The sequence below is a fragment of the Pongo abelii genome, chromosome 2 (assembly GCF_028885655.2).
Source record: "Pongo abelii isolate AG06213 chromosome 2, NHGRI_mPonAbe1-v2.0_pri, whole genome shotgun sequence".
NCBI lineage: Eukaryota > Metazoa > Chordata > Mammalia > Primates > Hominidae > Pongo > Pongo abelii.
This window is the reverse complement of record NC_085928.1, coordinates 201,285,361-201,298,353: the sequence shown is the minus strand read 5'-3', so window position 1 is coordinate 201,298,353 and position 12,993 is coordinate 201,285,361. Positions and strand designations below refer to the sequence as shown.

The following is a 12,993-nucleotide window of genomic DNA, read 5'->3' as shown; positions in this document are numbered from 1 at the left end:
AATAGAATAAACTTATTTATACTTAATTTTTAAAATTAAGGCAATAAAAGCTGAATATGTCTTTAATACAGTGCATATCTAAATTTCCAATTTCATTGGAAACCTATTTTCAGGTTTTTATTTTGAATTATTGATTAGCTTTATTATTTTATATCTCATTTTTTAAGTATATGACTTGTCATTATACAATCTTTCATCATATTTATATATTCTCCCTACATCACATGACATTAACTTCCTATTTTCCATCTTGATATAATGTTTTAAAAATAGAGCTTAGAAAGCTAATTTAAATAACTTATTAAATAAATAAGGACATATCATCAAGGTATATCTGAATGACAGAGGTTTTGAAATGCTATGGAAGAATAAGTTTTTAGGATCTAGGTTCATCATTGTTCATGGTTGAATTCTTAAACTTAAGAAAGTAAGACACAAAGAGTTGCAATTATTCTTTCAGCTCATATAGCTTTATAACTGGATATAAAGTTTAAGGGGGTTATATTTTTGCCTTTCAATTAGTAGAAATTTTGGTTATTATTTAGTCACACATCAAACATGTTTTCACTCATTTTTCCCGCAAACCACTATGATACTTGCACATAGGGACAGAAATGACTATGACTGTAACTGCTCTCAAAGTATTTACAATTTGATAGTGGAGGCAGACACACAAATACATAACTAATGAAAGGAGAAATGAATTTTGAACTATAGTAGGTATACAAACAAAATGTTGTGGCAGTCCAAAGGAGAAAAAAAAAGTTATGACTCAAAGTAGAAAAAAGATCCAAAAGTCTAAACAGTTCTGGTGGCATTTGATCAATAGCTTCAGGAATCAGTAGGTAAAATGGCAGGTTGTAGAATAAAGGATTCTAGGCAACCATGTCAGCAACTCTCTGAAGTGCAGAAAGTGCAGGATATATTCATGAATTAGTAGTCTAATGTGGCTGGTACACAAAAATATATAGTGAAAAATGAAACTGTAAAGGAAAAACAAGCCTGAATATCGAACTAAGTAATTTAGATTTTATTCAGGAACTTTATTAAAGCAACAGGTTAGTAAAAAGATTAGTCATTCTCCTTAGTTAATACCATCATGTGCTGCAGTGTATGCACTGGAACGGAGTCAATTTTAGAGTGGATACATCCGAAGTCTTTTGGGACAAGTAAATGCCAAGACCAGAGGTCATTATACTATAGCATCCCTGGAGCCATAAAATTGAAATTGGAGATATACTGAAAGACTTTGACTTAAAAAGAAAACCAGCACAATTAAAGCAAGTATTAAGGAGAGTAACTGATGGGACATTTGCCAGCTTTGAATTAAATTCAGCCTTAATTTTTAAAAGTGCTGCTTGAAACAAAATGAAGCCATCCTTTTCTAATATAGTGAGAGAGTAATGTGATCCCATTATGATTCATTTCAAATTTAAGCTTTTCTCTAGTTTATTCAGTTGGTTAAGAACAAAGTGATGTTGCAAAAAACATCACTGTCAGGAAGACTACCACCTAGCTCAAAAGTAGTCAAATGAAAGACATTGTTCCCCTTTTCACCTGCCCGCTATGCTCTCAGCTTTAGTATTAATAAGATTTGAGGTTAATTAATCCTGGAATCAGGAAATTAAACCATAAATTATGAAAATCCAACAGTTTTTTTATTTCAAGATTTTGCTTCATGCTTGTGCATCTATTTGAATGTGTGGGCATGCATAGGAATATCTGCTTTTAGTGAAATGGGCGGTTATGAGATGTATTGATTGGGTTCTTCCTGCCATTGACTCTGTAACAAATCTGTCACTTCTTCAAGTAGTGAATCATGTTGACAGGGTGCATTGCATTTTATAGGTTTCTTTTCTTTCTTTCTTTTTCCTTCATCTAGATCATTCGTAACTGAGGCACACTTGTCTTTTGCAACTAAGCTCTACTGAATTTCAAAGCTATAGAAATATCCATCTTGACCTGGAAAGTCTGTTTCTTTGCTAGTCCAGAAGATTTTTTTTAACATAAACAAGATCCTCTCAAGCACTCTTTGCTTTGGACTCCTAACTTTGTTATCCGTGTTGATTTTTTTACATTCTGTGCATGGACGACCATATCTTACTGAAGGTACGTGCATATCAATTTAAAATCCTACAGGTGGGTAAGTAATTCTTCTATTTCTATTTGAACAAATTTGATTTTTCTGCCATTGTTGAAATAATGTTTTAAGGAATAAATATTAGTTAATAGCCAAATCTCCCTTAAGTAGTTGCTGGTCAGAATTAAATGTCATCTTCAATGCTGTTCTTTTCAAGTAGATTAATTTTACCCAAATTAATTTTACCCAATATTGCACTAAATTCACTTCAACTATACTTTATTTTTTTTTTTAAATATTGGGGCACTTGTTTCTCATTTATAGTCCATGACCAAAGATTGGGAATGTATAAATAGTAATGCATCCTTCATGTTTCAAAACTCTATCTTGGGGAAAGGAAAAGGAGATTTTCATCTTACAAGACTATTAGTAAGTTCTTTATGAAAATAGAGTACAGCAATGAAAAACACATCAAGACAGAAACTTGTATTTGCAGAGATTTGAGGAAAATAAAGCGTTGGGGGAAATCATAGCAGTTTCAGGAGGGCAATGCTAACACATACATCACACATTGTTTATCACATTTCCAACGTGCTTAGGATACTTCTGTTAAATGAAATAATTCCATCTATGACAGCTAGAAAATATACAGCATGACAAAATTAGTGAAAGTAAGTTTCTGCTCTTATAATATTATAATTTACATAATTTTTATTTAAAATTTTTGGTGCTTCTACAGAAAAAGTAGCTCTTAAACTGAGAATTCGTAGAGCGAGATTTAGTGATGATTTATCAGGCAAACAACTTAGCCTCATTGAAACTTTAATACATTTCTTTATGTTTCCAAAATAGTGACTTGAAGTGATGTTCTCTAATACCTTTTCCAGCCTGAAATTCTTGCTGTTTCTGTCCTCTAACTCACTTGTCAGGAAGTCAGCTTACTTTCCTCTCAGCTTATTTAAGGGGAACCCAGACAGAATGTAATACATTTTGTTTACATGACATTACATTGAGAAAAGGGATCCAATCTCCAGTTTCTGATTCTAATTCCATTTTACTAGACCTTGTTACCTCAATCAATAAAAAGTAGAGTAGTTCTGTTGGCAGAGGAAATAAAATTGCATAATCCCTTATTATTTATTTATGAGGACTTTTCCCATTGAAAAACAAGTAGTCTCAGAGACCTAAATACAAGCCTGGGAATCAAAGATTCTGGATTTTATCCATGACACTCACATTTTATCTTTGGCCAGCCACCATCATTACATTTGGTAGGTCTACATTGCTCTTTCTATGAAATATTGAGATTTCCAATGTTTCTAACATAATGTAAATATGAGAGGAAAAATGTGATTATTTGCTGAAGACTTTGCAAAATTAGGATTAGGTAACTGTAACTTCTAATTTCATGTGTATATGAAATAGAGAAAAATCTGCCTCTAAAGCATTTGCTAGATTACAGTTAAATAACACCTCTGACCTCAGAATGCCGCACAGTGATATGCATATATCACTGACAACACAATGGAACCATTTCTCTCAGAGACCTCTTTGATCTCAGTTTTATTATATGTAAATAAGGAAGATTAAATTATTAGTAAGGTTATTTTCTATCTAGATAGTCCAAGATTAGAGTGAGCTCTTCTCCATGTATACATTTTTTATATCCACTATTTGACTTCTTTTAGTCTTCTAATATAATTTTAAAATAAGCATTTATCTGCTGACACAGACTACAAAGTTGGGGTTATCAGCTTTTTTCTGTGTGTTAGAACTCTCCAAGACAAATGGCACAGTCCTCCCAGCTTCCATCTGGTGGGGACCATATATAAGTGTGCCTGAGGGAATGAGCTGAAATTGGGCAAACTGCCTAACACAAAGGAGGAAGAATGAGTATCATGACCAAGAAGATTATGGGAAATTTATTTTTGTGAATATAATCGTTTTGGGAGTTTCCAGATTTCTTTCTGGTAAAATTCCTTGTCTCTGTGCAGTGAAAACCTTCCCATGTAGATGGAAAGCAAAGAGACAACTAAATTTCTTCAGATTCAGTGTCTCAAGTAGCAGTGAATCAACATTTTCTGTGTAATATTTGCAAAAACACTCTCTCATATTGGAGCAGCTTTGCCATCTTTTGTGTCAAATGTGTCTACACTCAGATATTTTATATTCAAATATTTCCTTTATTAATATTAACTCTGTTCAAAGATAGAAACATTAAAAATATATATTTTTTTCTTTTAAAGCTCTATCTGTTTTAAAACTAAGTATGAAAACAAGAAACAAAAGACTTATTTTCTATTGCTTTTTTTTTAGCCAATATCCTACTTTAGAAATCAACTTTTTAAAATTCCTTGAGAAAAGTTTTTCTTCAGAGACTCCCATTAAAAGAGGTTTTTTTCTTAAGAGATAGTGATAAGGAATTTCTGAGGACAAAGAGTTATGGAGGTATAATTATCGGAAGCAAAACTAATAAAGAAAGGCAAATCTATCAGTTTTGTTTTTTGAAAAATGTTTCACTTAAGTATGCAGACGAATGGATTGTGAATGAAGGGGAAAAAAGCTTTAGATCCATACTCTTCTAGTTACATTACTCTTAGTCATATACATTTTCTAAATTGAAGGTAATGAATCTGTTTCTCTTACCATAGTTGTCTTTCTGAAACAAGTAATTATTATCTGGCTCTGAAATATCTCTTCTTTTTTTCAATGGAAACATTTTAAAGATTGCAATTTAACATTTTTAATGAATGATTAAAATAAAAATTACATTATTTCATAATAATGTTTTTCTTTCAAACTAAACTATCTCTGAGAGTCTTTGTATAATTGATGCTGAGCAAAATTTGATATTCTGTTGGTATTTTAAATACTCAAAAGAAAATTTTACCGGTAATTTTTATGTTCATGAAGCAAAGAAAATTGAAGAAATGAGCAACACTTAAGTATCTTTGGTTAATGTAGAAAACTGTGATCCTGTCACCTGCCCCAAATTATTCATTTTCTTCTTTTAATTAGCCATTTAATTGTTTGAATTTATCAACTAACATTTTGTAGAGACAGGAAAGACAGGTAATTTTAAGAAATAGTCCAGTCAACTTATAAGACATTTCTCTAGCTGAAACCACAGTACTCACTCCTAAACTTAAATCTCATTAATATTGCTTCTACTCACACTCTAACAGTTAATACAAAGAGGCAGGGAGAAGAAAAGATGATCTTACAGAAATTATGTGATAAAGGTTTGATTTTTCAGACCATCTCACTAAAGTTCATTGTAATATACTAATTATTATTTCAATTGAATTGTCAATGGATATTTTGTTGAATCTTCATGTTTTATAGCTTGCTAGAAGTCTCTTGTCTCAATTTCTACTCCAGAATGAAGATAATTACAGTACTGAGACATTTAGGGACCTGAGGAATGAATGGCTGTGAGGTAAATTGACATAGATGAAAAGATGTTAATACGGAAGAGGTAGACACCATCCTAGCTTTGTCACAATCTTCCTTGGATGCTTTGAAGGAAATTCCCAGAACACAAACTGGCTTATATATATAAATGTGTATATAAATGTGTATATCAAATAAAATCACAAAATAGAATGTTATATTTTTATTTGAAAACTACTTTTAGTCTATACTTATGTTAAATAAAATAGTAGAAAATTCCAGAAACACAGATTAAAAAGAAGAAAGTAAAATTCATCTCCAATCTTCTACTCAGAAGTAATCACAAGTAAAACTTTAGGGTGCAACCTCCAGGTATATGCATATATTCTGTCTCTTTCTGTGTCTGTCTGTCTTTGACTGTCCATATTCAATTAATATATATTCAATAATTTTTTAAATGACCCATCCCTTTGGACTATACACTCTCTCTACATTTCTTTTGTTGTTAAATATAGAAATTGATAGTAGCCTGTAAGACCAATTTAATTAGAAATATTTTCGGTGACAAATTGAAAATGGTGGTTTTTGATCATTACAGGAAATGAAATATTTCCAGATAAAAAATATACAAATCGTGAGGAACTATTGCTGGCTCTACTGAATAAAAATTTTGATTTCCAAAGACCTTTTAATACTGGTGAGTTAAGGATAAAGTCAAGCTCTATTTCTTAAAAAATAACAATCTATTTTGTCTTGAGACTTGCTTTTTCTTAATGTTAATTTATATTAAATGAAATAATTACTCTTTTAAATGCTACACTAAAGATTTAAGTTACTTTTTTGTTTTATATTTATGTTAAATCCATGGAGTTATTAACAAATATTAAAAGCCTATTTTGGTCAATTTGAGGGTCCTAATGAGATTGGTAAACATATAGTAAAAAAAAATGGTTACCTTTATTCATATTTTCTTCTCATCTATGCAGTTCTCCACTAGTACCACTAGTATTTCCTTTTATTAAATGTTTCAAAAGTATTAATAGGTTTCTTCTAGAAATTTCACAAATTAACTGCAGCTTTGTTGTAGTTAATTTAGCATTATTTTAATCAAATTCTTTCAATTTTAAGAAATGGTTGGAGTACAGATGATGAATGAAAAATTTAGACTACCCCAATTGAGATTATTTTTATTTGAAGAACAGGAGAATCTGACTTACAAATATCCATGAGATTGTCCTCCAAGAAATGACTGAGATTTTTTCAGAAATTTAACAAGTCTAGCTTAAGAGAAAATGTGACAATATGATACTGTGCTACTCTCCCATACAACATCTGAAGTAATCTAAAAATGTCTGTATTCATAGAACAAAATGCTGGTTAAAAGAATAACTTAATAAATACTTTTAAAATTCAGGGTTTTTAAACTAAAAGTAATATATTCTTATTGAAAAATAAGTGAAATTTATAAAAACAAAAAATTTGTACCCAAATTTTAAAACCTGGAGCAAGTTAGCCTTAGTATTTTGGAGAATTTTCTCCTTGATTGAATTATACATAGAATACATGGCTTACTTCCCCCACCCCACAACCCCATTTAATGTTGTTTTATGAGAATTTCCACATGCCAGCAAAAATAGTTTATTTCTAAATAATAGGTCATGCTAGAACTATGGTCTACTTTAGAAAAACTTTGTGCTAATTGTTGAAAATTACATATTTCAGATGACATAAGTGATTGCATTTCAATACTATGGGCATTGGAAATATACTGGAGGTTTTATATTAGGAATGGATGGGTGATGTCAAATCATATGAAAAAGACCTATGCTTTCTACGTAAGATCTTAAATGTGTGTACTGAAGCAAATTAAATATTACTTGCAATGTACGTTTTTTCATGTGACAAATGTGTCTTGCAGACCTAGCATTGCCTAACAAACTGGAAGAACTTAACCAGGTGAGAATGTGCAATACTTAAATGAGCAGTTTTAATAACAATTTTAAGGAAATTTCTTCTTGACACAATGTTTTTTAAAATAAATTATCAATACTACAATGTCAAACTTTTATTCCTGCTAAACAAAGGGTGAAGCTATTTTGTAGAAAAAGAAAAATCAAGTTATACTAACACAAAACAAAACAAAACTATGGCTGAAGTGATCATTCTTTATAATGTCTAGAAATCTGGATTCTAATTTTAGCTTTGCAATTACCAAACTGTGAAACCTGGGGCAAACAAATTCTCTAGACTGAAATCTCCTCATCTGTAGATTGGGAGGCTGTAAATAGATGGATGTTATTGTTTTTAAACAGTGGTAATCTTTTTTCACCCAAATGTTATGTTTTCCCAGCAAATGAAACATATAAAAGTCAAGCTGTTTGGCTTGAAGCAGCTGATGTGAAGAGCCTGAAGTGCTGCCTTCTTGACGGGGACCCGTAGTAACACCCTTTTCGCCATGCAATTCCATTTTTCTGCAAACTGGCCCTTTGGGAGAGAGAATTATTCTCATGATTCTCTTCTGAGTAGCACCAACATGGAGATAAACAGTGGTCCAGGCTGAACCCTACTTTTGTAGTTAGTTCTTAGGGCCTAAGGCAATTAGTAACCTTACTAAAATTAAAAATTAAAATAAGTTGAATTCTGGATGGAAACCTTAGGGCCTCAAAATACTTTTTCCTTCCAGCTAGAAAAGACAAAAAATTCAGGAAATCCAAGCATTGACATAATAATTTGTAGCTCCTTGAAAAGACCTGCTCATTATAGGTGACACAAAAGAAGTCCAAGTACACAGGCTGTATTTACATGTTCCCCATTAACACCCAGAGGTGACTTCCTTTGCCCAAAACCTGTTTCTTTCTGATCTTTTGTTGAGTCATGTACCTTTCCTAGTCAGCCCCTAAATGCATGCTCCCTGTTTTTCTTCTCTCTTTTTTGTTTTTTTCTTCCTTTGTTTCTATTTCCTCCTTTTTCTCTCTTCCTTTCTTTCATCCATTTTCTCTCTTTTTTTTCTTTCTTTTATCTTTCCTCTTCAACAGAGAACAGCATGGTTTTTTTTTGTTTTTTGTTTTTTGTTTTTTTTTTCAGATGGAGTCTCGCTCTGTTGCCGTGGCAGTACAGTGGTGCAATCTTGGCTCACTGCAACCTCCACCTCCTGGGTTCACGCCATTCTCCTGCCTTAGTCTCCCGAGTAGCTGGGACTGCAGGTGCCTGCTACCACGCCCAGCTAATTTTTTGTAGTTTTAGTAGAGGCAGAGTTTCACTGTGTTAGCCAGGATGGTCTTGATCGCCTGACCTCATGACCTGCCTGCCTTGGCCTCCCAAAGTGCTGGGATTATAGGGATAAGCCACCACGCCCGGTCGACAGCATGGTTTTATAGAAGACCAATTAATTATCATTTTACAATTTTATCAGCTGGAAAAGCTAAAAGAACAGCTAGTGGAGGAGAAGGATTCTGAGACGTCCTATGCTGTAGATGGTCTATTCTCTTCTCAACCTAGCAAACGAGGTAAGCTTTTATTTCAAGGTTTTAAGATTGACTTCCAAAAGATTATTTTTGCAGTTATTTCTGAGAGGAAGAAGATTCAGTTGGCATTTCTTAATCTTATGGTGGTGATCAGTATAAAGGCTCATATTAAAAAAATATATTCCAGTGAAAGTGTTACCATATAAATGTATTTGAGCTTTCTGGTATTTACAACAGGGAGCAAGTTCACACTTCTCAGGTTTAAATAAAACAGGTCCTTATTGTATAAACTCTGGCTTACTCTTGCTATTTTGGCTTAAACACTGAAGCAGCAAAGACCACAAATAGAAATAATCCATTTTAAGTCAATTGAAAATTTCATAGAATCTATTCTGACATAAGGGGAAACTTCATTGCTATAACATTTGTTCCAAGGTCTGATTCATAGCATTTAAGTTTAGAAAGATTACTTTTTTGGATTATGCTTTTGGATAATTTTTCCTAGGAAATTATTCTTTCTTACTGACTTTGTTTTTATTTTTGAAAAAAATGTATTACTGTTTCTTTGTTCATGTAGTGATGAGAGATTTCCTAAGGCATATTTATTTTTACTTGTCCTCTATACCAGATTTGTCTTTAACTTCTGTAAAATTATTTTAACAATATTATTGAGGGAAGAAGATGAACCAGTGTTAAGCTCTAAACATATACCAGACATTTTATATTTTAATGTCTCAAAATATAGTCATTAAGCATTCAGACTCTAGAGCTAGACTGCCTGGGTTCAAATTTTAACTTTGACTACCTACGCAACCTTGGACAGTTATCTAATTTTCTCTGCCTCATTTTCTTTGCCTAAAAATGCGGATAATGATAATAATCTTCATGGGATTGTTGGGAGGAGTACATGAGTTAATTTAATTTAAAATAATTCCTATGTATGTAGTAAGTACTATGTAAGCTTCACTTAAAAATTATTTTGATCATTATTACTACAATTATTTTCTACATGAATCCCATACGATAGCTATTAATATGACTTTTTTTATAGATGAGAAAACTGCATCTCAGAAGGGTTAAATTTCATGCTGAAAATAACCCAACTGCTAAGTGACTTAGCCAGTAAGGCTTGAAGATAAAGTGGCAGAAGATGAAGTGGAGGGTAGGAGGGAGGGAATTTAGTGGCTTTTTTTTTTTTTCGAGACGGAGTTTCACCGCCCAGGCTGGAGTGCAGCGGCACAATCTCGGCTCACTGCAATCTCTGTCTCTGGGGTTCAAGCAATTCTCCTGCCTCAGCCTCCCAAGTAGCTGGGATTACAGGCATGCACCATCACGCCCAGCTAATTTTTGTATCTTTAGTAGAGATAGGTTTCACCATGTTGGTCAGGCTGGTCTGATTCTGGATATATTTCAAATAAAAGTCAACAAAATATGCTGTAGAATTACACATGAAGTGTAAAAAAATAGGCAGGTGTCAAAAATTACTCCAAGGATTTTGTTTTGAGCAAGTAGGAACAAAGGACAGTTTCTGTTTATTGAGCTAAGGATAACTGGAGGAGAAGAAAGTACAAGAGAAAGGTTGAAATAGAGATTTGTTGGACCTTTCCTGAATCAGTATAGCTTAGGCCATTAGGTGTTAACAGTTGTAGTCTAAATCTCAGAGGCTTGGTGTAATAAAGTTGGGCATCGAGTCCAATGCTTGTAGCACAGCACAGCACCACTCTATTCTGTAGCCTTATCATCCAGAATGTTGATACAGCTTAACTGCCTCCAACATTGCCAAAACAGAAGAGGATAAAGAATACATCCCAGCTTTCAATTGCCTCAGTTCATAAGGGACACACATCATTTCTACTGAAGTCCATTGGCCGGGATTAGTCACTGGGACTACCACCAACATATGGCAAGGCAGGTTGGTAAACGTAAGGAAGTTCCTATAGTACTTGGTGAGCACTGCCTCTATCATAGTCTATCCTTTATCTCTTCTTAAAGACATAGACTATACTCAACTCATTCTCATTAGAGACAACCCCAAATCTCTTCTAGTGACTGCACGCTGCCCAAATAATAGGCTTTCCAAGATATATTTACTAGTCTTCATCAGATATAATGTGGCCACTCCTTTTTTTTTTTGAGACAGAGTCTCGCTCTATAGCCTAGGCTGGAGTGCAGTGGTGCGATCTCGGCTCACTGCAACCTCTGCCTCCCAGGTTCCAGCTGTTCTCCTGCCTCAGCCTCCCGAGTAGATGGGACTACAGGCAGGCGCCACCAAGTCTGGCTAATTTTTTTGTATTTTTAGTAGAGATGGGGGTTTCATCATGTTGGCCAGGCTGGTCTCAAACTCCTGACCTCAGGTGATCCACCTGCCTTGGCCTCTCAAAGTGCTGGGATTACAGACGTGAGACACTGTGCCCTGCCCAGTTTTTTTTTTTTTTTTTTTTTTTTTTATACGGAGTTTTGCTCTTGTTGCCTAGGTTGGAGTGCAATGGCACGCGACCTCGGCTCACTGCAACCTTTGCCTTTCGGGTTCAAGCTATTCTTCTGCCTCAGCCTCCCAAGTAGCTGGGATAACAGGCATGCGCCACCACGCCCAGCTAATTTTTTGTATTTTCACTAGAGACAGGTTTCACCACATTGGCCAGGCTGTTCTCGAACTCCTGACCTCAGGTGATCCACCTGCTTCTGCCTCCCAAAGTGCTGGGATTACAGGCATGAGCTACCACGCCCAGCCAAGCTGCTCTTCATTCACAGACCTATTGACTGAAAAGACGAGTTATTATTCACCCCATACAAATCCAACAGTTAGCAGAGGAACAGGGAGAGGATAATCGCAATCAACAGCAAACTAAATATACTCCTTGCCAATTTACTCTTTTCCAACCTTTCTTCTAGGAGCTTTAGGCACATGGTCTGAATCCCAAGCTGTTGCAGATGCCAGTTTTACAACTTATTTTGCCATTTAATAAAATAACTCTTAATTTTTTCAAACCTATGATATCAGTTTCCTTGTCTGCCATTAATGAGTTGCTGATACTATGTCAGATTTTAGGTATGTTTTACAGCAGCACCCTCACTTCACGTTATCAGACTGTATATTGGGATATGCTTAGCAAGCTAACAAAATAGGTTTTAAATCTCAGTGATGCAACTTTCTATAATTTTGATCGAGTTTACATGAAGTCTTACATATGTTGATCATTTTTCCTACACTTCATGCATACAGTATGTGGAACACATGGTCTCCAATGTACCTATGGTAGGATAGGAAAGAGATGAAACAGGTAAATATGCTTTTAACTGCCAGAGCTATGCACATGATCCCAATTTAACTTAATGGGGATGTGGGATCCCTAGGAAATATAGAGACGTCTTAGAAATAGTTGAAGAGTTGTATTCCTACCACATATTTTGGGTTTGTTATGCCATATATAATAAAATCTTCCAGGAGTAAATTGAGTAGAAGATTAGATGTATGAATTTGAAGTTAGTGAATATGAATTTATTTCTCCAGTCAGCCCAGATTAGAGATATACATTTGACAGTTATCAGCATTATAAATATTGGTGAGAGCATCTAGGGAGTGGCTCCAAATATAAAGAAAAGATATCTAAAAACTGAGACCCAGATCATTCCAAGGGAAGAAACTGAGCAGATGAGGCAGAGTCAACAAAAGAGGCTGAGTAGGAGTAGGTACAAAGAAGGAGGCAAGAAAGCAACACCTAGAAGTCAAGTAAAAAAACTGTTTCCAGGAAAAAGGAGTTTAAGTCTATCCAAAGCTATTGTTATCAAAACACGAGGGGTTCAGTCTAGGTCCTGTAGCTCACTGCACAGAAAGCTGATCCCTGAGACAAGTATTACTAAGGAAGAAGGCTTTAATTGGGCGCTGCAGCTGAGGAGACGGAAGCTCAGTCTCAAATCCATCTGTCTAACTCACTAAAACTAGGGTTTATATAACAGGGAAGAAATGTAACTATGTGTGAGAAAGGCAAGGAAGCAATCATGATGAATGAGGGGTCCAATATCTCATTGTCTGGATGTGGTGATCTGGTGAGTTTC

General features: G+C 34.3%; 1 protein-coding gene across 1 annotated transcript; it reads left to right on the top strand.

Annotated features, from left to right (window-relative positions):
- Positions 1–1,961: 1,961 nt before the first annotated feature.
- On the top strand, positions 1,962–11,900 carry UTS2B (urotensin 2B; the record flags this gene model as incomplete). Its single annotated transcript, XM_054551175.1, has 5 exons — positions 1,962–2,109; positions 6,072–6,170; positions 7,392–7,429; positions 8,886–8,979; positions 11,830–11,900. Coding segments are annotated over 5 exons (450 nt in total), but the record flags the coding sequence as incomplete, so codon positions are not given.
- Positions 11,901–12,993: the final 1,093 nt, after the last annotated feature.